The 27261-nt window shown below is 47.1% G+C and overlaps 1 protein-coding gene and 1 long non-coding RNA gene across 2 annotated transcripts in view; both read left to right on the forward strand.

The window, feature by feature from the left end:
- Nucleotides 1-5276: 5276 nt before the first annotated feature.
- LOC144098496 (uncharacterized) lies at nucleotides 5277-13448 on the forward strand. The gene is made up of 2 exons (XR_013307190.1): nucleotides 5277-5452; nucleotides 13328-13448. It is a non-coding gene; the product is annotated as an uncharacterized LOC144098496 (long non-coding RNA).
- A 9011-nt stretch (nucleotides 13449-22459) lies between these two features.
- The window catches only part of LOC144120006 (uncharacterized), a 40730-nt gene continuing 35928 nt past the window's right edge, over nucleotides 22460-27261 (forward strand). The window contains exons 1-2 of the mRNA XM_077652496.1: nucleotides 22460-22596; nucleotides 22638-22719. Coding sequence (XP_077508622.1) covers nucleotides 22460-22596; nucleotides 22638-22719 — 219 coding nt within the window. The remainder of the gene's footprint in view (nucleotides 22597-22637; nucleotides 22720-27261) is intronic.

The raw sequence follows: 27261 nt of genomic DNA on the forward strand, positions 1-27261 counted from the left end.
GTTTTTTTTTTAATTGACGAAACTTTCCTGGAATGGTTTCGCCTTGTGTGGTGCTGGCATCCGGTTGCAATGCTGATCACCCATCAAACGTGTGAACAAAGCGGTAGCGGACGCTGAATGTGACCTGGTCATCATTCTCTGACCGCATCGGTGCGTCCAACAGGAAAACCCTAAGACACCGATAGGGCGGCTGAAGCGTGTTCTTTTGAGCGAAGCGGCACAGTGGGTCAACTGCGCCTGCTGTGGATTGTCAGTCGACATGGTCTGTGCAGCGTTTTTAATATGCGGCATCTCTGCGCCACTTCTGACAGCCAGCACCAATCGCTCGCAGGAAGGCGATGGCCACGTCTGTGTCCTCACCAGCAGTCACAAGTTGTAAGAGATGTCTCGTGGGCATATAAACGTTTCCTTGCGTGACCCTGTGTTCTGAATAAAGTTATTGTCGAGCTAGGGCTGCAGGGTGAGGCAGTGTACACCTATATTCGGAGTCACTTTTTGGAAAAGCGAAAGCTTTACTGGCTTAGTCAAGCCAACGCCATTGGCGCCACAATTCGTCCTTCAAATATAGGAGCGGTGGAAGTGCGGTAGCCACGTGACTTGCCACATCACTCGCCGCAGCTGCAAGCGCGCGCCGTGCCTTCGCTGACCGCCGCCTTGGCAGCTGTGGCAACATGACTAACCCACTTGACTCGACGTTTGCTGGAAAGAAAAGCCAGCGTCGCTCTCGCGCCTTTCGCATTGCAGTTCTCGCTATGCACGGAGTTAGTCAGCTGGAGCAGTCTACGTTGTCGGGACGATTTCGTTATACCCTGCTTAGCTGAGCTAAACTGCAATCATTTTTTGCCCACGGGGAGTCACAAGTTGGGGTAGACTTATAACCGGCAGTATATGGTACTGCGGCCCATATCGGCAGGAAAAATAAAATTGGAAATTAATTTGCTTTTGAGCCTTTTCCATGTGTCATCTGCCTCATAATACTTCTTGATTCTATTTCAAGCTTTCTTATCCATTGATAAGACTGAGGTATGAATGTATACGACATTTCAGGCCTTTCTACAAAGTCATTGGTACAAATGTGTACCCCCTTTTTTCTGCAAAACAGTTTGTCAAAATTGCTTAAAAGTGATTTTCGATTTCAAGTCATTCTGAGTACAAATTTAACATTTGTATGCATGTGAGACATGCATCTAACTTGGGCCTTATAAGGGGTTCATTCATTCACGTCTGTATTCATGTTTATTCACTTGTTATGATGTGTACAAGCCACATGTGCTTCCCCTGTGGCAGCACCCAATGAGGCCCTGCGACATTTCTGGTCGCAGCAGCGGTGCGAGGCGCAAGTAGAGTACCAAAGCAAACAAAAAAGCTACACACAGCGAAAGCGTGACTTGTCGCCGCAGTCGGACTCATCACTATCGGCTGTGCTCACCGCACGTGAGCCCTGTGGCATCTGCTGACAGCATGCAGCCTCAATTATACCGGCATCACTCAAGGGCTCCAATGTCTCCGCACTGCTGTCCACGAAGCTCGAGGTACCAACAAAAAGCACGACGGTGGCACCCGAAACGCCGTACTACAATTCACTATAGACAAGCGTCAGGACGTGACATCAAGGAGCTGCGGAGGCACTGGCGTCAGCAGTGACTTTTGTTGTGTAGGCAAAAGGCGGGGCCGGCCAGCCGCATTAGGTTTGCCGCGCTTGCGTGTTTTTGGGCAAAATTCACAGCGTGCCGATAAATGGTGTCTCTGTTCGTTGAGCAGTAATGCACAAGAAAGGAAGCAGAATACGTTTCTACAAGTTACTGCAGTCAGATAGGCGCGAAAGCGACGGGCAGGGCGAAGGAGCAGTGTAAGTTCGGCGACTGATCGCCTTTGCGGCTACCATCGCGTTTCTACGTTGGAATCTAATCATTTGGTTCGTGTCTCTGAGTCCACATTGTTGCTTCTCCGTTGGATTGCAAACAGCGCATGGATCAAGTAACGTCTGCAACTCTTTCTTATTCTATTGGGCTCTCAGCATAAGTTTAGGCACAATATTCCGTGTGCTTATAACCGTAAGTTGAACGCAAGGGGCTATTTTCAGATGCTGAAAGGGGCTATTTTCAGATGCAGGGGCTATTTTCTGATGCGCAAAAGAAGGCAAAAAGCTGCTGCCAGTAGCCTGCAGCGTTCACAGCGTTTGAAGCAGCACCGGACTCAGGGGTGTAGCAGGCACGACGTGCAGTTTTGCTGTTTTCATTTTCATAACCTTCAACAAGTGCGTCTTTTCAACACTTGTCCAACGAAGCTAAGATCCCGGTAAATTCGTGAAATGTTATTTCCCAAATTATTTGAATTTTTCCACTGTAGGTCGATCCGAACCTGGCAAACACAATAAATACTGCACCGAAAGCAACTCTGATCAAGCGGAATGCGCAACTATGAGTGTAAATTCTAAAATGAGAAGCAAAATTTTTTGTTTATAGCTTAGCAGAGCGTGTGTAAATTCTGTTTGAAAGTGGAGGTAAACGGCTGTGCATTCACTTGTGCAACTCTCTGATTGCATTTGCCGCGGCCTCCGGTGTGAAGCGGCTCGGCGAAAATAGGAAGCACATCACAATGTTCGTTATTTAAAAAAATGCTGCTTCGCGTCGTGCATCATGTCGTCCCATATCTTCCACTAGCAATTGGATGTGCTGTATTGGCCCAGAGGATGAGAATTTGGACGATTAGTTTCTCCCCATAACTCGCACTTTCGCCCGCCGTCCCTTGTCTCTAAATAAGAGCGGAGGAGCACCCGATGCAGAGCTCCACCGTCTAATTCCATCTGTAGAACAGGTTGACAAAGTACACAACTACTCTCTGAGCATCAACAATAATGTTCCTAACCACAAGCGACGCGCACGGTTTGAAATATTAGCATACGCAAGTTGGTTTAGAAGGCAGAGTTGCTTGGCACAGTGTAGGCATCTGCATTTTTGCCTACACCCGTGACGCTTATCTATAGCCGTACTGTGTTGTGTACACCACATGACCAGCGACCGCAGCACAATGAAACCTGGAACGGATTGCGTCGAAGCATTGGTGATGCAAGCGAGTGTGGCAGCAAAAACCTGCTTCAGCATGTGCCAGAGCACGGGCTCCACCAACTTCGTGCGCTCGGCTTTTTTTCCCATTGTTTTAGGTCTCTAGTAAATTTGCAGCGCGTTGTACTTGCTATGGGTCAACTTCTTTCTACAAGGCTTAGTGTCAGCGAGGGGCTTGTAGTACGAATTAATCGACGCAATGCCGCCTTGTTCGAATTATCGGGAGTTTTCCCCCATTGAAATACACAGGGCTGTGCCGGGGCCCGGGCGTTGGTTCGAATTAACAGAGTTAGAATTAATGAGCGTTTACTGTAGTCAGTTTGCCTGTGATGGTTGAGTGGTACTCGTTTATAAATAACGGCAGATTGGGCGAGTTAGTTTTGCATTGTTGCCATATAAACATGTGTAATGTCCTCACTTTCTTTTTCGAAATTGAGCGCCAATTTGCGGGGTGTGTCCTATACAGGCAATGTGCATAAGAAAAATTTCTTTAATTTGAAAAGGCACCAATCGGGGGATGAACGGCATTCATTCTACATTGACTCGTCACTCGCAGAGTCTTAGGACTCCGAGCTAGGGCTGTGCTCTTGTGCATGCTCATCCCACTAGAAGTCTATCAGCATGTCTGCTGTCAACGCGCTGGTGTTGTTCCGCGCTTCCATCACTTAGCAGAGCAGCTCTTCTTCCAGTTCGGGAAACTTGCAAGGCTTGCCTCGGAAAGCGCGCTTTTTGCAGCTTCTGTTTTTCAATGCATTTTTTTTGGTTGCAGCATCGTCGGGCGCACTCCTCGGCCATGTCGAATTTCCTGCATGCCGCACGCTTGCCGTGTTCGACAGCAAATTCCCTGCGGTTTAGTTATAAGTGTTTGCCCATCGTGCTAAAACAGTTATGCTCGGTGGTGGCATGCGAAAGCCGTAACTATGGTGAACTAACACGCTGCCATAACTTCCGTTCCTTTGACAGCCACAAAAGGCTGGAGCTGGTGATACTGATGCCGATATGGATAGCGGGAGCTTGCTTCGGCGGAAAAGTTGATGATGACGCGGCCTCAGGTGCTATCCGTGGGCGGCACCTGGAAGCTCCTGTGCGTATGCATCGCCTCCGCGATAAAGCGAACCATTGCTCGCAGCCGGAGTTGATTTCGGAGGCCACAGCGCATGCATTTCGAAGGCTATTCCCACGTAGGTTGCGGAAAGGTGAGTGCGGCCCTCACATGGACATTTTTAATATTTCTTCCTGGAAAACAAGGTGCTGCCCATAAACGGGTGCGGCCTTTACAGGTGTTTATACAGGGTCACAGGACAGAAAAGAAAAGGACACACAGTGCCCTATGTGTCCTTTTTTATTCTGTCCTTGTCCATAGCCCGGTTTTGTTCGTTTGTTTATAAAGTTCTTCCCTCAGTGAGGAGGGCATGCTGCATTTTCTCTTGGGCTTGCTGCTGTGCTCCCATTTCTCCCTCGGGCAGACATGGCATTGGAGGCACCTCTTGTGGTCAACGGCAGTGAAGCATCGCAGAGCCATCACTCAGTCATGGTGGAATCCGCTTCGAGCAGCTCTGCACCTATGACTCCCGAGAAGGCCACTAAGAATCGAAGCCTGTCTGATGGACGCCTGGCTAGAGCTGCTGAGCCTGACCTGCCGGTAGAGGCCAAAAACGCTTGCAAAGCACTCGATCGCTATAATGGCCGCCTTGGTGGCTCAGTGGTTATCGTGCTGGGCTGCTGACTCGAATGAAGCAGGTTCGATCCCGGCCGCTGCAGATGCGTTTCAATGGAGGCGAGAATGCTAGAGGCCCGTGTACTGTTGATGTCGGTGCACATTAAGCAACCGTAGGTGGTCAGGATTGTGCGGAGCCGTTGACAATGGCATCTCTCATAGCCTGAGTCGCTCTGGGACATTAAACACCATAAAACAATGTTCGCTATAATAAAGGTCCAATTGTAGGTTATCAGAGAAAGAAAAAAATAGTTGCAACAGTGCACCATGCTCTACGGTGTTCCTGTATTACTCGGCTAACCAACCTCATTATCTGTAAATAAAAACAGCATTTTAATGCCTCACGCTTTTATATATGTCACAGGCATGAAAACTCTAGCACAGATTTCGTCTTGTGATGAGCTTTTTACTTGTGTAACAAGGAAACTTCAAGAATAGACTGTTTCCTTGTTGCTGAGGTAGCAATCTAGGAAGAGTGGTGCAGCACTGCGGGGAAAAACTGTGGCTGGTGCGGAGAAAGTGCTGTGCACCCTGTGACTGATTTTGTGGATCCGTACAGGAAGCCCTGGTGCGTCGGCTGGAGGACATGATCAATGAACGGATTCGCCACCTGGACGCCCATCTACGACACGTGCACATTCAGCTGAGCCTCATGCAATGCACGTTCATGGTGGGTGCCCCCTGCCTCTTCAACCCTGGCCGTGCCTGCAAGATTGAATGTGGAGGGGTCTGTTTCTGTCCATGCTTGGGCTGCAGGGGTTGCGAGCAGTTACTTCTATGTGCCCACGTTGAGCCCAGAGCAGGGGTATATACATCTGAACGGACTCTGGGCCCAGATCGCTGCGGAAGATGATGAAGAGAGACAAAGCAGTAGACGAGGAGATAACCTTGATAGCATGAGTAGAATTCTGTTGACACTTTCACAAGAAGGTGGACTTAAAGGGGCCATGACATGGTTGTTCTTTATATTGCAGTTTTGTTCTTCAGTAATTAATACCAGACCTTATGATTCATTTTCCGAAATTTGGCTGCCCTGGTCTGGCAGCGACCATCATATTGAACGCTCTCGTGACGTCACTAGCACATGCACGGAGCAACGTCGTCTGCTCTCGTTGCTGCAATATGCGCAGCGAGGTCTCATTCCCCCCTCTACTTTCACAGGCGATAGAAGTAGCAGTCGTACCCCATATATGACTGACTGGTGCCGCAAAAGCTACAATAACAGTAACGCAGTTTTTCTTCGGTATAGGTAGGGTCCAGTCACACTATAGGCCGATGCGACGGTGATCGAGATCGGTGGGCTGGTCGGTATGCAAATGCCTTAACTGACGCACTGGTTTGTCACGCTAGACCGACGACGACGCCAGCACGATCAAGAAGCGCGTATCGTAGTAAAGGTAAGAATCAGCTTAGTGGGAACCAGAAGAGTGTGGTAGAGGACAAGTTGGTATTACATTGTATCAACTTAAGAATTCTAAAACTTAGTGGACCTCATGCTAGCCCCGGCGACAAACGCGATGTGCCTGGGTCAGCGAAGATGTGCTTTCAATCGGTGCCTGCGCATAGAACCGATCGGTGAGGCAAGCGACACGGGCAGCAAACGCCGCACAACGGTACCGCTCGTCGCTGTCGCCTGGGCTTGTGCGGCCGAGCGAAAGCTTCACGCCTGGTTAGGCGACGGCCGGAACAACTGCGCTTGTGTGCTATATCCGCATAAAAAAAATCGAAACGAGCGGCTATATTTCACATATTCACGCTTTCCTACTAATCAGAGGAACATGCCATATTCTTGAATTTCGGTCAACAGTGGACCGCCGGCCCTTTCGTGACGAGGACTAGGGAGTACGGAGGATTTGTGTGTGTGATTTCGGCGACTTCGGAGAGCGAATTCGCAAGTTTTAGCGCCTGCAAATGGCTGTCGAGAGTAGTTTTGGCTACAGTGCCCTCAAAGCGACGACTGCATACATCTCAGGACGCGAGCACAATAAGGGGGAAGTGCCGATATATGTCGCCCGGTCTGCGTAGCATGTGCAGAAGGCAGCCGGCAGCAGCTGTCGGCGTCGACTGTGGACAACAAATCTGGTTGTTTTCAGTAATTCAAGTAATGTCTGAACGTACTCTTATCCAAAGTGATCTAAAATTAAATTTTGGTGACGTAAGAGAAAGCAGATACAATCAGCGGGAAGCTCCAGTATCCTACACGAAGCGTTTCCCAAGCTGGCGATATAGCATCATTGACGCTTATTGCAGTGTTATCATGGCGTGCAAATGAGTAAAAGTGCAATTTGTGAGCAAGAGGACGTAACATTTAAGATAACGATATCCCACCTGGCGTTTTATGCCACGCAAACGAGCAGTACTGTTTGCGCACAGCCATGTAAACTACCTCAGCGCGGGGCTGCAGCTGTCGTAATCGTCGCACTCCTTGGGCACAATGCGCACGCACAGCAAAATGCTAAATGCTGTACGATTATTTTGAAGCACTCATTTAGACGGTGGCGACTATACATCGGTGTGGGCAGTGAAAGCATTCGAGTCGCGTACGGTTTTGCAAGCGGCTTGGTTCCTGCAAATAGGATGATACATTTCTCGAAGGAAATGTATGTTCGACTTACTAACGCGTACATGCAGTGAGTTAGTAGTCGCACTCGGCACTTCTCTCTGCTCCTTTCGTGCCTCAGGGTTACCGTAGTGCCACCTTTTCATATTTTGAGTTTAATTAATGAGCCGATGATTAGCGTACAAGTAGCTAAACAAAATGCCGCGGCTTTCACGGCGCACATCGGCAAAGGCATGCACGGCACGTGGCGCTTTTCACATACGGAAGCACTTGACTGCTCAAAAGAGACCACACTCATAACATACGAACAGCATGCTTCTAAGCGTAAATAATAAAGCAGGGGTCCATCGATTCCTGTTTCCTCAACAATCGGAAAACGGGCGCCACGGGAATTCCGCTTTCCCAAGGATCACTCAGCGCGCGTACTAAGTTGAATGCTTCCCAAAGAGAACACGGGAAATAAATTTTATTTCGCTAGGCTAAAATAAAAAAAAAAACTTTTATAGCGACCGCTGTCTACGGTGTGCATGCAAGCACCTCAACAGCTCGCAGCGGACGACGCCTGGCGTGTATGCGCTCGTGACGTCAGCGATCAGAAGTTGCCAGACCAGCAAGCAGTTCGCAGAAGAAACGAAAAAAATTCGTTTTAAAGATACTTACCGCACAGAATCAACTGAAAATTCGGGGAATTGTAATTTAACCTGTTGGAAATTAAAGGCGATAAGCAGGGTATGCTTGAAATTAGACTGCCATGGCCCCTTTAAAGGGCCCCTGAAAAGGCTTTTTGAGGTTGCCTATAATATGCTCGCATTACCGTATTTACTCGCATAATACACACCTTTAGTAAACCGTACGCAGACATACGCAAAGGCATAGCGAATGCTATAAAAATAGCGTCCTCTGTACTGCGCATGCGCAAAACGCTATTCCAAATCGAGGTTTAACGTATGTCTGCGTTACGTACGCTGTTTTTCGAATGCTAGGAAAAATGGCGTTGTCAAGAAGGCGGCGCCCACGTCACCCGCTTCGGAGAGCGTAACGAATGCGGGATAAACTTGCCCAATTTTCGTATATGTAACGATTCTGTAGTTCTTAACCCTAACAAGACACTCCCGACTGTGGATTGCGTTGACTTGGATTTTTACTCCAACGTAGCCATGTCAAATGTAGTTGTTTCGGCTGTAGGCAGAGGGGCCCGAAAGAACTCAACATAACGTTATCAAGAAATTTGCTTGGTCAAGTTACCTAAACGAAATTGGGCCCTGGCTCGACTTAACTGGCCATGTAACTGGCTATCTACGTGACACAACTTGGACAACCTTGGCTAAATACAAAAAATGTGCGAAATATTTTCACATTTTAACATAAGATAGCGCCACTGTTGACTGCGCTACCGTTGCATTCAGGTTGGCACACAATAAACTAAAAGTTCTATGCGATGTCCAGACTTCTTACAATAGTTATCATGATCCTAACGAAAAATAAGTTGAGTAAGGCTTACCTATAATAATCGCACACATTACATAGGCATCACGTGAGCTGCGCGTTGCCCTTTTATTTTTCTCATTCAATAAGTACTCTATTCAGAGTCTGAATCGTCACTGTCACTGCTGCATGAATCATTGTCGGAAATGCAGTGTCCTCGCTGGGCATCTTCGCAGTCCCATCGAAAGTTATCTTCTGTTCCATCCAGCATGTCGGATATGCCGGTTTTCTTAAAGTTCTTGGCCACTACCTGGACAGGGATGCCACTCCATGCTTTGACAATCCATGAGCAAAGCACCTCCACGGACGGTCTTCTCATTTTGTTGATTGACGTCAAATCATGTTGGCGCACCGCCATCCACTCTGCTTATAGAGTCTTCGAATATTGTCCTTGAACAGTTTGCTCAGCGACACGTCGAGAGGCTGTAGCAGCGACTCAGACCTCCCGGGATCACTGCAATGTTCGTGCATAGCTCTTTAAGCTTAGCACGTACGCTATCCACAAGATGGCCTCTGAAGCTGTCCAAAACAAGAAGCGAGGAAAGCAAAAGCGTTGCTGGTCTTCGTCCCCAAACAGTCGTTATCCAGTCGACCAGCAGTTCTGCAATCATCCACCCTTTCTTATAAGTGCGGATATGGGCTCTGTGGAGACCGTTTCCCTTCAGAACAGTCTTCCATTTAAATATACCATATAAACGCGCGTAAGGGCCGTAGTTTTTTCATATTCGAGGGCTAATTTTCGGGGCGCGGCACATTCATGTGATGTTCTAAAAAAATTTTTATAGCAAAAACACACATATCGGGGGATGAGCGGCATCCATTCTACGTTCAGTCATCACTCGCGGAGACTCCGAGCTGGGGCGGTGCTCTCGTGCATGCTAATCCCACAAGAAGTCAAGCAGCATGTCGGTTGTCGATGTTTAGTCGTTGTTCCACGCTTGCGTCACATAGCAGAACAGCTATTCTTCCTTGAGGTTGGTAATTCATTGCAACATGGAAGCATAGTGTGGGAAGAACGAAGACGAGATGGGACAAGCGCTAAGCCGTCTTATTTTCGTCCCTCCCGCGCTATAAATCCCGTGTTTCCTTCCATTTTGGAAAACTTGCGCGGCTAGCCTCGGAAACCGCGTTTTTTGGAGCTTGTGTTCCTCAATGCATCATTTTGGTTGCACCATCGTCGGATGCACTTCTCGGCCACGTCGAACATCCTGATCGCCACACGCTAGCTGTGTTCGACAGCAAATTCCCTGCGGTGTAACTATTAAAGTGCTTGCCCATCGTGATAAAACAGTTATGCTCGGTGGCTGCATGCGAAAGCCACAACTACCTATCCAACTACGGTGAACTAACACGCTACCACAACCCCTGTGCCTTTGACGGCTGCGAAAAGCTGGAGCTGGCGATACTAATGCCGATATGGATAGCGGGAGCTCGCGGCGGAGGAAAAAGTTGACGATGTTGATGAGCCTAGGCCTCACGCGTAATTTTTGCGTGGCAGCTGGAAGCTCCTGTGCACGTGCGGGTACATTTCGAAGGCTATTCCCCCATGCGTCATGCAAAGGTTGGGTGCAGCCCTTACACGTGTTTATACGGCAGCATATGGTGGCAGCGTCTGCCCAACGGCCATCACAGCAAGCATGACAGTGCATCACTGGTTTTCTGCGCCAGATGTCTTCACGAGAACACTCCAAGCGCACTTCACATTGACCGTTGTTTCAGGACATGTCGCAGGTCAACGGAGCTTGATCGGCGTTCCATATTAGTGAGAAGAGGTAGCCGCTCTTTTCGCGGATCTTGGTGACGAAACGATGAAAATCTATGTCCTTGTTTTCGTATGCGGATGGGAGCCGCTGGCACAGTGACGTTCGCCGCTTCTTTGAAAGTCTATTTCGACGCATGAAGCGAGTCGTCCAATTGTAGCCTGCGCGGAAGTCTTTTGCGGCGATTCCCAGCTTCCTGGCAGTTGTGTTTACCTTTGTTTGTATCATTGCTAATATTACTGCACAACCATCTTTGCGTAGTTCCCTCGTGTATTAAATGAGCGCCTCCTCAACGTGACAGACTTGCCCGTTTTGGGTCTGCGGAAAGGCCAGCGAGTCTTGTTAGTAGCCGTTAGCTTCTCACGATGATTTTCCAATAGTATATTCGGATTTAGTCAACGCCGAAATGCCTGCCGCAGCACAGTTGCCATGCTCCAGCTCATCATCAACAGCCTTGACCTTGGACACGGCCATGAAACTTGTAATCTCCCCTTGGTGAAATGGCACTGATACTCCCACAAGACCACAACGCACACCGCTGACTTGCAAATGGCGAACACTTGTTTTTATCAAGAGTCATGAGAATTTGTCGGAATGCGTTTGCTGCGGGATGACTGCAGGTCACCCAACAGGCGGCTGCCGGAGTAACAGTGCGGGACATCAAAACAAAAATGGCGGCTCAGGTGTGTCAACTTCGGAAAACTATCATATTAACGTAAGTGAGATATACTAATAGTTTGTGATTATATTTCTTCTAGACGGTTTATAGTGCAGGATAAGGCCACTCGCGCGTTTCAGTCACGAAACCAAGAACCACGTGTCAGTCAAGAAAGTTTCAGTCAAGAAACCACTTCAAAGCAGCTTTTGGAGATGCAGTTTGGAAATGATAGATTTCCTAACAGTTCTGTTTTTCGAAAAAGTGCAAACTGTGAAAAATGAGTTGAAAGATTGAAGACCGTGCTATTTTTTTTAGTATATAAAAATGTTAAAGTGCCCTCCTCCATAGGCCGGGCCCTCCTTTTCAACACGACACTGCTCTGTGGGAAATGCTTCAAGCCTTGTTTTCTGCTCGTGAAATACTGACGGGTTGCTCATTGGATGTGCTTCATAGTCTAGACTTCATTTTCTAGTTCCAGCTTTTCAAACGCTCGTCTTGATGCCATGTGCATCCTCATTATATCCTAGTACAGCGACAGCTGCTGTAATTTCCATGGTTCTTAGTGATGCGAATGCGTTCTTCAGCTGATGAACCATCTGCGGAGGTTAAAGGGTTCGCTTCAGTCGCCGTTGGCAGGCTTAAGCCTGGCGAATGCACAAGCATATGCTCACTTGCTGGTGGTTGCCCAGTAGTGTGTAGGCTTCTGTTTCGTGATGCGTTCTCGCTTCCCAAAGTTTCTCCGTGATGAAGCCTTCGGTGCGAGCATCATCCGCTCACACCACCGGCCACCTGCTGTTCGCATTAAACTCACAGAAGGAAGAAAGGGTAAGAGATTGCAAGCGTCGAACACGACTAGAGCGGGGGCGATTTGGAATGGCGCAAAAACAACGCTGGGTGGTTGCGTGGTATATTTCCGGCAATCTGAGGTCCTATTTCGGTTTTCCAGCCACTCTGCAGTTTCTGCGGCCAGAAATATGCCATATGCCTTTCTTTTTTTAGTTTTTCGTTAGCAGCCTTAATCATTCTAGATGGAAGGTCATCCGTGACTAAAGAGCACGAAAAGAAACTTTTTAACATGGGCATTAACTTCTCGTTTGTTTTTTTGCCCGCACTGCGGCCGCGTCTTGAGAAGAGCATTCATAGACACCTTCAACAGCCTGCCACCGCCTCATGAAGAATAATTTTCTTCTTTTCTTCTACTGAGATAACAACGAAAATTCGTGAGAATAATTTTCATTAAACACTCTAAAACAACACAAACTTAAAAACCGCATATTTTTTCCAAAAATCAAAATTTTAGCCCCGCATCCCCTCTTAAGCCTTCATTCACCAAGTGTGCCGACTATTTTATGACTATTGTTCCCGCTTCTTCGCCGTTTCACCTTGACCTTCAAAACCTAGCTGTGGCTGTTCGTGCGTGCTTCCTTTGTTTTTTTTTATTTACAACACGAGCACTACGAGGAAAAGGTGTGCGGCTCCCCGCCTTTCGTGTTCGCCTCGTGTACCTCCTGAAAGGAACCTTGGCCTTAAAAACTAGCGCTCTAAACGGGAATCCATAACGGCCTGCAGATGCAGGAAATGTTAGCCGGGAGTACTGTTTGGGGCCCCACCCTCGTCCTCAGTCCATGCATCATGCCCTCCTTCGCCCTCACCTCATCATGTCTTCCCTCAATCGCCCTCACTTCGTCTTGTCTTCCTCACCCTCACGAATTTCCGTGCGCCGAACTTCCCTCACCTCAGCAAGTCAGATCCTCATGAGGTTAGTGTGAGGACGCCATCATAATGGCTCGCCCTCATGAGAATGCCCACCTCTGGCTACAGGGGTATTCGCACATATATGTTAATGCAGTTACATCAAACCGTGGCAGCAGCACTGCTTGAGCTAATGGCCTTGCTCTTCTGGAAAATGGTGCCTCTTGTTTAGGCCGTATGCACTGGTCTTGCTCTAAACAATCATATGAGGAGCTCTAATTCAGTTGTCATGTGTGCATTAATGCTGAAATATTGCCCTTTGAAAGAGTTTGATACTGCGCAGTACCTTCAGTAATCATGTTATCTTTCTGTTGTTCATGCTTTTTGCAGGGGGAAATCCAGACCATGTTGCAGGATGTTTTCGATGAAGTTCTTGCGCTGCGAGCTATCATCAATGAGATGCGGGAATCCATCTAGCTTGGATCACACCTTGTATATAGCCAGATGAATCTGTAATAATTTTGTGTTTTCATAATTTTCTGTTTTGGTGAATCCTTAGTACATATGTACTTTATTTGTAGGTTATTTTAAGTGAAAGTAGCCTATTTTTATGTTTCCGGCTGGTAAGGAAACACTGCAAGGGACAAGGCACAAGGAAAGAAACATTGAAAGACACACGGGTGCTGAGTATTTGGATTTTTAGTTCGAAGTACAGAGATGATGAAGCCAAGGGCAAATGTGGCGGTTTGTGAAAGAAGTGGAGCTGAAAGGCAATGAAGGGGGGGTAGTGCCCCCCAGTGCAAATAAGAGATTAAAACTAATAGAAAGTGAAGGAACGGGTGTTAAATAGAGGCTAACACCTATAAAAACGAAAAGCTGCGAGGTGTAGAGGGCCTTGCAGGTTTCCATTTTTATAGATTTTAGCCGCTTTTGAACACTTCTTACTTCACCTTCCATTAGTGTTTAAACGTTGTTCGTGCGAGGGCCCTCTGCTCTACACTCCCTTCATTATTTATCACATTTCACCACCGCATCTTTCACAAATACATGTTTTACTCAGATGTGACTATTCTCTGAGTTCCGGTGACTGAGCACCTCTCTTATCAACATACTGTCCTCTTTTTTCCTACGCTATATATTCTCTGTACTGCGGAATAAGAATTCAGTTGATAGTCAGCACCCGTGTGTGTCTTTCAATGTTTCATTCCTTGTCTCTAACCAACTAGCCTGCCAAACTTCTCTTACTAAAATCTTTACATTTTTTTACAGAACAGGTGCAATTTGTTTTTAGAGTGCTTTTAATTTGCGAAAACAAAAACATTTCAACTGCTTTTGCGTTGTGAATGGAAATTTTATTGCAGGGGCTGCAAAGTGGGAGCAGTGTGACAATGGCTGTCGGGGGAGGGTCATTTGCTCCTGAGATCTTTCATGAACTGAACGTACAGGTGAACGTTAAGCTTAGAAAATGTTTGTTGTACTAAATAGTAAAACCTCGTTGATGCGTTTTTTTACAAAATTGCAGAAAATGTATTATTCATGGAAACGTGTGATCCAATCCGCCTAATTTTGAGAAAAGTAGCTGTTTGAGAGGTACAAAGACATCGACAGGTTTGCTTCATATAAATGATTAGCATTCCTTGGCACAAGATCTAAACAGATCCTTTTCTAGTGCTGGCAGAATTCAATCCTTGTCTGCACATTCTTAAGCGCGTGAAGTGATTTCATAACTCATCCAGTCTATCGATCACATTGACAAAAGTGACCAAAATCGCTGCCTCGTGGTTTTAAAGTGCTTCGCCCTTCGGCAGGTAAGTACTGAAGAAAAGCCACCACGGCGTCTGATGCAGCGTTTCTGCACTAGGCCCGTTCGTAAGCATGTTGCAGTTGATGAATTCTTTACCCACTTGCCGTTATGCACCATGAAGAAACCTCTGAATGTTTCCTGTTCATATCGTGTCCCCGAAAAAACGGCTCTCCTGAATGCTAGCTTGCAGTTTTTGTTGTGGATGGCGGCGGTGGTGGTGTTAGAATCACTTGATAATTACCTTATCCAGTGACCCTAGGTGGTAGGGGAATGCATCGCACCCTTGCATCTAACCACTACAGAGAAGCCATTATGGCGGGTCACCGCTGCCACTTTCCAGCTTTTCATGTTGCGTGCTTTCAAGTTCAGCCCACTTGTATGGTTGCACATGAGCGGTTGGTCAATAAATGTGTTATATGACCACAATTTGTTCAAATTTTAAAGGTAGTATCCGGGAAATCATGTTATCCGGAAACCTATAAACCGGGAAATATAGAGCGTAACTCTTGGGGACATTTTAAAGTCCGCGATTTTGAGCCGACGAACCGGAAAATCTTATCAACCGAGAACGTATCAACGGGACTTTGCTGTATACTTCAAACTTCATTTCTGCACAATATTGTTACATGACGGCAAGCCGATGAAGACAGGAAGACGGCGGATGGTGAATGCATGGTTTAAAGGTGGACGGCCTGGCACAAGCACACTCGCCCGCGCTACTGTCCACTCTGTAGCCTTATATTCAGTGACACAAACTGCATGCCTGCCAACTCTTCCCAATTTTCCGTAAAATGTACGAATTTTGACCAGTCTTACGACTTTAAAAATCTTGCATGAAATTTTATGGAAAATATTATTTAAAAAAAGGTGCGTACAGCTATTAACACTATCATGGCACCCTTCGCCGCCACGAGAGGGCGATTTATTTTCGTGATATCATCATAAGCAGCTGCAAACGTAACTTCTTTCGTGTTCACATGTTTGCACGACTTGGGTGTTGGCCTCTGTTTTTGTGTGACCTGCGGCCGAATCCGACGCAGCGCGACTCTGGTGTTTTAGCAGTAGTGGTTTCGCGGTGCAATGGCGGGCTCAAAGCCGCGGCAGTACTTCCAAGTATTTTTGAAGTCGTACACTTCAGAATTCCTAAGCTTTGTGCCGTCTAATAAAGGAGAGAAGTTCGGGTTTTTGACCATGTGTGCCTGTGATCTTAGCATTTCACATGGTGGCAAGTTTGACATCAAGGTCCTCATAGCTTCGAAAATGCACCAAGGATACGTGTGAGCCGCGGACAGTCAGCCAAGCCTGACAAGTTTTGTACTCAGTGACAGCGACCTCGGCGTGATTCGTGCAGAATGCCATTTTACGGCGTTTTAGTTGAACACAACATGCCGCTAAGTGTCAGTGATCACGATGGACTTTACCGGAAAATGTTCCCCAGTTTCGAAGAAGCCAAACGCTATGCCTGTGGTCGAACGAAGACGACTGCAATTGTTCGTGAAATGGCCGCGAACGCAGAGATTTCTTTGCTGGATGCCCTAAAAAAAGCAGGTATTTTTGATTGCTGTGGACGCAAGTAACAATAGGGATACGCATTTTTGCCCTATTTTTGTGACATACTTCGCTAAAGAGACCAGTAGAGTTCTAAGGCGCCTTCTTTGCCTCGGGGCAATCCAAGGAGAAGCAATGGGTCATAAGATTGGAAATATGGTTCTGGACGGAATGAAGTCCCGACGTTTGCCTCTTGAAAATCTGTTGACATTGTCTTTGGCACTCCGCCGATGGCAGAGAGGCAAGCCGCCGCCGGACTCGCTGACGCGTTGATTGATCCCTCCTCCCTACCGCGTTGAGTTAAAAAAAAAAGGCGGGAGCCGGTACGTTTAATCCGATTTAATTAGAGTTATGGGCAGCACAGGACAACAAATCGAAGTTTCTAAGAATGCCCGGAACGTGTAGGTAGAGTTCGCGCGGTAAAAAATGTGTTCAGATTCCTCTTCAGTGCAACTTTGAGTCGTTTTACAACATAACAGAGGCGAATGTGGCAACTTGCCCTAAAGGTGCTAAGTTACCTCTGCTCTTTACGATGATACTCATGAAAAAAAGCTTGAGTGTGCCCATCCACTTATTCAGCACAGACAAGAGCTGGAACTTTTGCAAAATATTTTTATTCCCAATGCAGGGCGAATGACTGAACAGGCTTAAGCAATGACAGACTGTGGGAGATTCCAACGTGGGACAAACCATCCTCCACACCGCCGTTATCTTTGTTCAGCGCAGATTCATAACGGCCTCTTCAGGGAACAGCCAGACTCTTAACTGAACAAACCATCAACACCACTATATGAAATAAGGGGCAAATATTTTACATACCGAACGTTTGTAGAAGACTATGATTTTTGACTGACAAAAACTTCGGTGTGCTCATAAAGCGCATAAATTATCGCAAACACAACAACAAATGTTAGTTCGGAGCCCATTTAGCTCACGTTCATTTCATTGGCATGGAGCATAAGAGCAAAGCTGTCGCCATAAGTGTATGGGCATTCGTAGTTGCATATGACAGACATAAGGTAGCCCATGAGTAAAAGCTTCATACCTCACTCTTTAAAAACTCTTTCCAAGGCCGGAAGCCTTCCTCACAACCAATTCTTTCCCGGTCCCCTAGTCCCAAGCCGTTGTTACCACAGCTCGGACTCCTTGTCGGCTGAAGGCACTTCGAGCATGCGTGGAGAGTCCGTCAGTCTTGCTACCCGCTCTCCTTCAACCACATCCCCAAAGATCCACGCTGGGTATCCCTCCTGCTGCTCAATTTCATTGCAATATGCTTCGGCATTCTCCTTTGGAAGGCACATCAGCAGCCCACTAATGCCATACATTGAAAAGGCTGCACTTTTTAGCTTTTTTGGATGAAACCAAAAAGAGTGCAACTAGCAGAGCTTGTTTTTGGAGTCGTTCCAGATTCCCAAGACTTCTCTACAAATCGCCAAGAACCCTGCACTGACTCCAAAGACGGCTGCACACTTTCCCAAGGCTGCTGGAGGTGTTGGAAAAAAAAGCGCCGACGGCGATGGATCTTCGCTAAAAAGAAAAGGAGTTCATTCTGCACCACAAGAAACATTATAAATTGTCACTGCAACCTATAAAATAAACTTAAAATGAAATAGCCGCAGTTTTACCGCAATTCCTGTATTACCACTAAATTGCTACAGTTCCTGTGTTATGATTATATATATATATATATATATATATATATATATATATATATATATATATATATATATATATACTTTTTATGCACTCCACTCCTTATCTAATGCCCGCAAGGGCCTTGAAGGAGGTATTGAAATAAATAAATTCTATGTGCTATTATATTGGCAAGAGAATTTGAGAAAACACCCAAAGTGATGCTTTAACACGTTCATTGCATCTTGGGTGACCGTTGGGTGATGCAAGATACTGAATCGCGCGATGAATCCGTCGCTATGCTCTGATTTATCAAAGAGCCTGTGGAAAGAACACACGCCATGTCGCTGTAGCCATTTATTGACGTTTCCAGGAAGCTGGCATTGGCAAGTAAAAAAAAAATTGCTACAATAGTACTAAGGGCAGTGTTATCTGTGTCATGAGAAGAAATTTTCTCTATGTGAAGCCTCGAGAAGTTCCAAAGACCTCCCTACTCCACCCTCCGCAAGAGCCATGCATCCATCACCAAACCGCCTGCCTCAACACACCAGAAGCCCATGCAGCAGCAGAGAAAGAAATGCAACAGTAAAATCAAATCTAAAGAGACAGTGGGAAAGTCAGCTGCCCTCCGGAAGCATCCCGAACAGGCCACAGCCTCTCCATGCCCCCTAGCTAGGGGGCTGTCAACCTAGACACCTTCCAGAAAAATTCTGTTGCGTGTACAAAACCTCGGCTTAAAGTAAAAGCATTAATTAAAGTAAAAACATCAAAGTAATCACTGTAGTGTTCTGGTGATGGCGTTCTTCTCCTGCTCGAACGCGAGCAAGAGCACCTCACGGAAAGACGGGTAGACGACGATCTCCTTGAGGCGCTCCAGCGCCCAGCGGCTCCCGGTGACCATTAGCTGGAGAAACCACTCATCCATGCGGTCCGTCTTGAGGTCACTCTGGATGTCCTAGACGCCGGACCAGTCCTTCATGATCTCCGTGAGGATGTCCTCGTAGCGGCGCAGGATTTGGAAGAATTCTTCGTCTTCCCGGTTGATGTAAATCCTGGGGGGACGGCTAACAAGTTGGCGGAATACAACTAACGTATTTCAGGATACTGCGGTGCATACAAATATCGATGCACTGCGAGTAAGTGTGCTTTAGAAAAGCTTTAAATTCGCATCTTCGGTTCGCGAAGCATGCAGTGACTATTTTTGATAACTTCCTCAAAAAATGGCACTGAGACGGCGTATGCAGATTTTATAGCACTTCTCCGAGAATGCAGATAACGTACACACGTAAGAAATGGCAGTGGAACAACCTGACAATTGTGGTTCATGGCACGCTTCGTTAGCATTTCGTTAGAAAACACCGCAATGAAAGCCTGAAAGCAAGGCATTGAGGAGGGTAATGTAGATGTGACGATTATCGCCGATTCATGCAATATCTGATGACTGTGCGGCGTAATCCCACGCAACTAGGCCTCACCAATTGGCCTACATCTTTGCTCTCCTTAGACTCCTTGTGAACTGCAGAAGCATGCAGCGGTGCGCACGGAAAAATGTTCACAGACTCACGGACGTCTTTCCTGTGTGATTGATGTTCTACGTTAATGTTACGCAGAACATGAGCACAACGGAAGCCCGAAACAAAGGAGACGCGAATGTTTAATTATCAATTCCGGGTTTGAGTCAATAGGAGAGAGGAGCATTACTGGTACAGAATTCCCAGCGGTACCCTTGCTCAAAACAGGCATCGATGCCTCCTTTGCTGCCTGGAAATCTTTAGAAGCTGTCTGCTGTGTATATTGAGTGTTTTGCCCTTTAAAGGGTAACAGAAAAATGCTGTGTCAGTTTCTTTGCCTTGAAAGAGGTCCACAGGCCTAGTAATTCTGACAACGAGCTCGAGACACCGGGGCGCAGGGTCAATAATTATTTGCAAACGATTTTGTACAGGCAGTTTCGGTATCCGTCTGAGGCTTAAGTGCACCTCGATGCCAGGATTGCCCAGCCATCCTCGACGTATGCACTCCTGATGATGTCGGCGACGCCGGCAAGCAGCAGACACTGGTTGTCGCAGGCTTCACAGGTGAGTTCGGTAACGTTACAGCGTTAGGGGCAAATGTACCTTGACGTTGCCGGATTCATTAAGTTGTTCAAGCGACGTCACTTCAGTTTCGAAGAAAGGTGTGAAATATACCAGATCAGCTCTGTGGAGGGGCACCCCTCGGGTGCCCTGCGCAGGTAGGCCAGGTTGCCGGATATGGAAAGCCGGTTGAGCCTGATCAGGGCTAGGTGTCCCAGCCGGTAGCGGCGCCGGCACTCCTTGGAGATGACCTCGCCATCCCTTCCGCCCTGGAAGATCTTGAGGCACCATGCGCATGCAAAGCGCAGGCACAGGATCACCAGCCTGTGTGGCAGCATGTCCCTCGAAAGGGAGCGGGACACCTGCTAAGGAAGGTGAATAGTGAGCCTCCGCCGATAACTCCCCCACGCCGAGGATGGCACACAATGTTTAAGTGCATTTATCTATGAATACGTTTTTCTGGGTAGCGCGATGACATTACCCTACTGTGTTACCACATAGAGTCACCTTCACTTCGCAATTGGAGCGTGCGAAATGTCTTGAAGGACATTTCGCACGCTCAACCTACTTAAGCTTTCGGGATTTCACAAAATGAACCTCAATCTCGGTTAAGCGCCCGATCGTGTGCATGTCCCCTTTGTTTGATAAAAAGCCGAACATAAGGCAGGAGAAATCGTCAGTGTAAGGTGACTGTTATTACTCAGTTATGACAGCGGAGACGTACTATCCCAGTCGCGATCGTACCAGCCTGTTGTCTAATGCAGGTTCGTCTACTTTACCGCTGGCCAAGCGCAGCTTATCCGGTACATGCGCAGTACGTAGGTGCTATGTTAAAACTTTCTATTCATACCAACACAAATTGGTGGTTATGCCTAGTTACAAGGTCATCATCATCTTGGTAGACCGACGACGCAGCTGTGAGGTCAAAACACGAGACAAAACGCCAGCATTTCACAAGCTTCCCATAAAACAGCGCATGGCACCTCATTTCAAAGCTGCCACATGTAGCTGTATGCTACGTGTCTGTTTAAAAAACAGACTGAGTTTCGTTCGAGCAGTCGAACCACATTGCTGCCTCTATCGTGCTTCTTACGGCCGTTCGATGGTGAACTCAAGCCAGCAAACGGCGATGCAGAGAAGAACCTTATGCACGAGGCACATAAAGGAGCCAAGCCCTCTAGCTTGTAGGTCTACTCTTTGGTCTCGTAGCCCAGGAAACCCACGCAACGTAGCTCTTTTGCTGGCGCCACACACTTTGACGCAGGCCTCGCGCATAACTCCTCTGTGTCCTTGACGAAGAGTAACTCGCGACTGTAGTCGATCCAGTCGTACATGAGCCTGAGCAGGTTGGTCAGCACCTGCGTGTCGCCGTGCTGTGCGCCGTCCTGGTCGCCGCCACCAGGGTGCGGCACGCCAAGCAGCAGTGGCCCGAGTCGTTGGCTGAAGCTGTTGCGCGATGCCGGCACGAGGAGGCAAGAGGACGTGTTGACCACGATGCGCATGAGCACATCGGACGCCACCCAGGGGAAGCTCTGGCTGCAACCTTCGGAGGACTGAAGCTCGTACGTCCACTGCTCCTCGACCCCGCATAATACTTTTTACAGTTTGTCTTCCACAAGGTGTTAGCCTTGAACTTGTCGCCGTAAGGTGTTGAGTGTGCAGTCGCGTCGAACGAAACACGCCGAAGCGAGACCATGGATCTTTCCAAAACATACATCGCAGTGAAATATCTTCAGAAAACGCAGAAAATTTTGCGGAGACACTGAACCTCCACCTCTAAGGGCGTGACGTGACAGCCGCTCCTTTTGCAAACACAGACACGCACACTCAACCGCAAATGAAAGCTAATTTGTAATACAGATCTATCGCCTCCTATCTTGAATTGTGACGCCGCCCGCAAGCTAAACGCGATTTATCGAGCGTGTCGCTTCGAGTGATATCAGCACAATTAATGACGATAGCGACGGCAGGCCATCCTATGGCCACCCGTTATCGTCAGCCACCGCAAACACACCGTGCAACATGGTCTCGGACGTAACGTCCAACGCTCCGTGGCACTGGGGTCAGTCCTCCAAGCCCCGCGCTTCACCATCCGCGTTAAATCTGCGGAAGCTAGTATCCCTCCCTGATATGTTATTTCGGCCATTAAGTTCTACATACGGCTAAATAACAATGCGAAGGACAAGGAAAGTGACACGACTACAACACTTTTACCAAGATAATAAAGCGGCAGCCTTTATCGTTGCGTTCATGAGCCATATCTGTTTTCTGCTCGTTTGTTCGAACGCCCAGCTTCCCTGAATATGCACTGACGACAGCAGAGCTGAATAGCAGATTGAAAGCGCTGTACGCCTCACCTGGTACCAGGCGGAGGCCTTAAGGTTCTCGTGAGCCTCCTCGAGCTGCTCAGAGAATAACTCCTCGCGCGTTCGGCGCACCACATGCTCGACCTGGCTCTCGATCACAATGGCTATGTCCTTAGGGTCGTTCGCCCTCATATATCTGCTGAGCTTGGACACAGCTCCGGAGAGAGCCTACGAGCGGTACGACTTCAGCACTGCCCGAATCTTCTTAGCGTACCTGGAGCAACGGAAAAGGTTGAAGTACTACCACTGAACTGTGAGTTGTGGGTGGAAACGGGGAGGAAGAAGAAGTTTGCTTTTCTGACGTGTTTTGCTTGCAGCTGCTGTTCTCTGGTTCTCCTGGTGGTTCCGGATTGTTCATTGGTGAGCCCGTACTACGTTGGGGGTTTTGGCCAAGGCGTAGGTTAAGGCGCAGTTCACGTGAACTTGATGGTGCGTTTTGCTGAGAGATGTCGCTGACCTCCCCAGGTGAAGGGTTGGCAGTTTGGTTTGCCAGCTTGCCGGCCCACAGTCTGCCGCTTGAGTCCTCCCAAAAAAATGGCATTTATGCAATTCCCGTTGCTCTCGTCCCAATCGGTGAGGGTGCAAACAAAATGAAAACCCCCAAACTAATTCAACAAGAGCTAAGATAATTGACAGCCCATTATCTGAAGATCTCGGAAATACGTCCATTTGGCCGTTGAGGAATGGTGTGCAAGTCCTAAGGCATCGCTTGTGTTGCTGACTTGCTTCAGTGCAAAATTTTCATCTCATTTCCGCTGAAAGCATTCATTCCCGAACAGCTTGCATGCGTCAAGGGTATCGTACGTTGGGTCAACCCAGCACTTTCCCCGCAAGAAAGTCTAGAATAATTTCAGGATTCAGGACTTGGGGTCCTTTCAGCCTATAGCTGTAATAGAGAGGTAAATAGATCGCGTGTTGCTGCTGAGTCTCTAATTACAACTTTTGCTGGCTCTTCCTGCCCTGCTGAGCTAAAGAGTTGGGCGATTGTTTACTTTGTGGAGCCTCTAGAATCCCGCACTCTTCAGTGCACCAACTGCTGTCGGTTCGGGCATAGCGGCGAAGCATGCAAGTCGGAGACCCCCTGCCGTTTATGTGGAGATCATTGTGCTGATAACTGCACTTCAGAGACCCCTCATTGTTGCCTCTGCAGCAAAATTCACTCAGCTCATGATGTAGACTGTGCAAAACGTAGCGAAGAGCGTAGCTTGCTGGACATTATCAAAGAGAAGCGGTGCTCAAGAGCCGATGCTTACGCTACTGTTAACAGGAAAAAATTCTCATACGCTAGTCATGTGCGCGCTTCTGGTTGGGACATGGAGTCCAACTTGATGCCTCAAATGTGACCACAGTGGAAAAGGCCCTAAATAAAATAGTTGAGCGAATGCTGAACACTTTTTGTGAGGCATTGGCTCAGTGTGTTGCAGTTCAATCTGCGTCAACATCAACATCCGTCCTTCCAGCAACGTCTGCATCGGTTTCAGCTTGTGCAGCTAGTGCTGGCTGCTCATCATCAACTCCTGATGCTCCCCAGGTCCCACCTAACATCTCTGTTCCTAGCAGTGCATGTCACATTAACATCTGCCCACGGATGTCGAAATACCGTGCCCTGCGCACAAGCGCCGTGTTTCCTAGTCACCATCTAATTCTAGTTCTCCACAGATGAAAGCTAAAAAACGACCACCCAAACTTCTTCCCCATATTGATATCGTTAAAGAGGCGGTATCTGCCTCTTCAGTTGGTCAGTTTCAATGGCAGGTATCAAAGTGTTACAATAGAATTTGCGATCCGTATTGTCTTTTCTTCCAGATCTAGAAATACTTATTCACAAACATAAACCTGATATTGTGCTTTTACAAGAAACTTGGTTATCACCTTGTAAATCATTTTAATGCGAAACTTTCGAGTTTTCAGGTCAGATCGAAATGTTGGCAGAGAAGACGGATTGGTAGCCATGCTATTTAAACATTTATGTCATCAGACATCTATCTCACAGCAAATTATTCTCCCTGACTGTGAGCTTTTAGCGATCAAAATTTCATTTCCGCATTGCGCCGATATTGTAATTGCTAACGTCTATTTTCCTTTAGGTGCACACAGGACAGACTGTTTAGACAGCTTGGTAACTGCCACAAGCAGTGCAGTCATCGCAGAGTTTCTCACCATAGTGACAGGGAAGTCGTACTGATTCCTGTGGCAAGCTTCTCTGGTCGTGGCTATCTGTAAATTCTGTGCAATGCTGCAATTCTAGAAAAATAACCTTTATGCGAGGGGTTGATCGCTCAGCCATTGACTTAACAGTATCAGCTGGTAGGCTAGAGGTGACTGACCGGTCGACAGAAGATTCGGGTACATCTAGTGATCACCTTCCTATAACAATCACTATCTGGTTATCTCCGCTCAAAGCTAGTTGTGTAACCCACAAATTTGTCAACCATAATATTTATAAAAACTTGATGTCCGCCTCATTTGCATCTATAATTAGTACAAGCCGGAAAGACAGAGCTCATCAGATGGTTTCGTTTTTGCAAAATGCAGTAGATCCCTCTATATTCTCTGTACCCGCAGCAGCCTCCAATAAACGCCGTCTTCTTAGTGGACAGAAGAATTTGAGAAGGCCCATCTTCGCAGAAAAGCGGCCTGGAAGAAGCTATCCTGCAACCAGAGTGCAGCGAACTGGTTAAATTACAAATTCTTCTCGGCATCTTCCAAAAGAACAACTGCAAAAGCCAATGACGTGTATAATCAAAATTTAAACACATATCTTAGAAATCCTCGCAATCGAAAGACCCTGTATAGATTCATGGCACATAAGAGTCCTGCAGTCTCTCTCCTCACAAGTTCGACAGTGTTATCACCAAAAAAGGCTCAGGGAACCCAGGAGCGTATTGCTTAGGGATTGGCGTTACGCTTCCAGGCGCAGAGAAATGTCCCTTTGTGCTCAATCTGACCCTCTTCGAATTAAACCGAGGTTGATGCATCAGAGCTCCTCTCAGTCGTGGTAATGTCGCATCCTGCAGCTCCTGGACCAGATGGTGTCACTGTTGGTACGATTAAAATTTTAGCCCAATATTTTACAAGCGACCTCTTATATATGTTCAATGCTTCGTTGGAAAATGCATGGATTCCAGGAGAACACATTCCTGGGCAAGTTGGTTCATAGCTTGAGTAGATGAAGCGCACAAAAACATAGCACACATGAAAGTAAGACACGAGACAGGCGCTGGATTCCAAGCATTTGGAAGACAGTGAAAATTATTTTATTGATGAAACATGCAGGATAAGGATACGTCTCAGATAAAATTTGGCCAATTGAGCGGACTTCAAATTTAGTCAAATTAATAGAAAGAACAGTAGACAGTCGCTTCACAAAACATGTTCATGACGTCAATGGTCTCAGCTCAGCCCAAATTGGCCTTCGCCGCGGATGCTCTATATGGTCCGCGCATGTGGATCTAGAGAGCAGAATTCGGCTTTCGCTACGCAGAAGGGAAGTTTCAGCTTTGATCACTTTTGATGTAGCAAAGGTCTATGACAGTGTAGAACATACTTTTTTGCTTTACAGACTTGCTCTGTAAAATCCTCCAACCTACATTTATGCGTGGATATCGGAATTTCTCAAGGACAGATACTTTTATTGCACTGAGGAAACCCTATGTTCTAAAACATATTATCAATGAAGAGGTGCGCCGTAAGGATCGGTGCTATCCCTGCTGCTTTTAATATTTTGCTCAGTGGCATCCCCATTCCTCCTGATATAGCAGTTTTTGTGTATGTTGATCACATAGCTTTTTTCGCCTCGTCCAGGGATATCCATTCCCTTTACCAGATTCTGCAGGGATATTTGGATGCTCTTGGAGCATGGTTCCAGGGTAATAATTTATTCGAAATGACCGGCGCGGAAACAGACGGGGATACGAGAAGGTGGTGGCCGCATTTGTTGGAGGCAAAACACAAAAGGCGCCCGTGTGCTGTACAATGTGTGTGCACATTAACGATCCCCAGGTGATCGAAATTGTTGTGGAGACCTCCACTACGGCACCTCTTTCTTCCTTTCTTCTTTCATTCCATCCTTGATCCTTTACAGCTGTTTGGTTCCCGTGTACGAGATATGTAAGACAGTCACTGCATCATTTCCTTTCCTAAAAACCATTTTTCAGTTTTTACGCAGTTTGTTGCTTTCGCTAGGCCTAGCATGCTTCACATCGAAACCACAATGAAAGTACTCTGAATCTTGTCAAAGTTTATGATAAAAGACCTAACCTTGTTACCAGTTTGCTGCAATAATCTCGCATCAAAATGAACTTATAATTGATTTCCACAAGGCCTTCGACTGTGAAGCGTGCAGAAAAGCAGGCCAGGCGCAAGTTACCTTACACCGATTGCCGCGTGTTTCACGCATGGAGTTCCGCTCGAACCGTTGGCCAGGGCGTCATTACTGACATTCAAGCACCGTGTCTTTACAAGGATCTTAAGAACTAATATTGACAAGATGCTTCCTAGTAAACTGATCTAACAACCGGTTTTACTCCGGGCGGTTAATTCGTGCTGGCCGTCAGTCATGCGTCCTGTCATCCATACTTCAGTGCATTGTGTATTTGAAGGATTCGCTGGAGCTGTGCTAATGCGCCAAAAGTGTTTCTCAGCATAAAATGGGTCACGTATTCGGGGGCCCAACTGTAGTCGGAAAAATGTTTTGAAAAAATGCTGGTCCCATGTAAGGGCTACACCCTGTCAAAACAACGAAGAAAACATTGGCCCCTATGTAAGTATATACGGTACATTTCGTGATAATGTTGCCATTTTCTGCTTCGGGTTGGCCTTACCGTTATGATACTGGACAGCATAACAAAGATGAGAGTTGAATGGAACGTGAGGTACAATGACTTTTTCAAGACTTGTGTT

The sequence above is a fragment of the Amblyomma americanum genome, chromosome 1 (genome assembly GCF_052857255.1).
Source record: "Amblyomma americanum isolate KBUSLIRL-KWMA chromosome 1, ASM5285725v1, whole genome shotgun sequence".
NCBI lineage: Eukaryota > Metazoa > Arthropoda > Arachnida > Ixodida > Ixodidae > Amblyomma > Amblyomma americanum.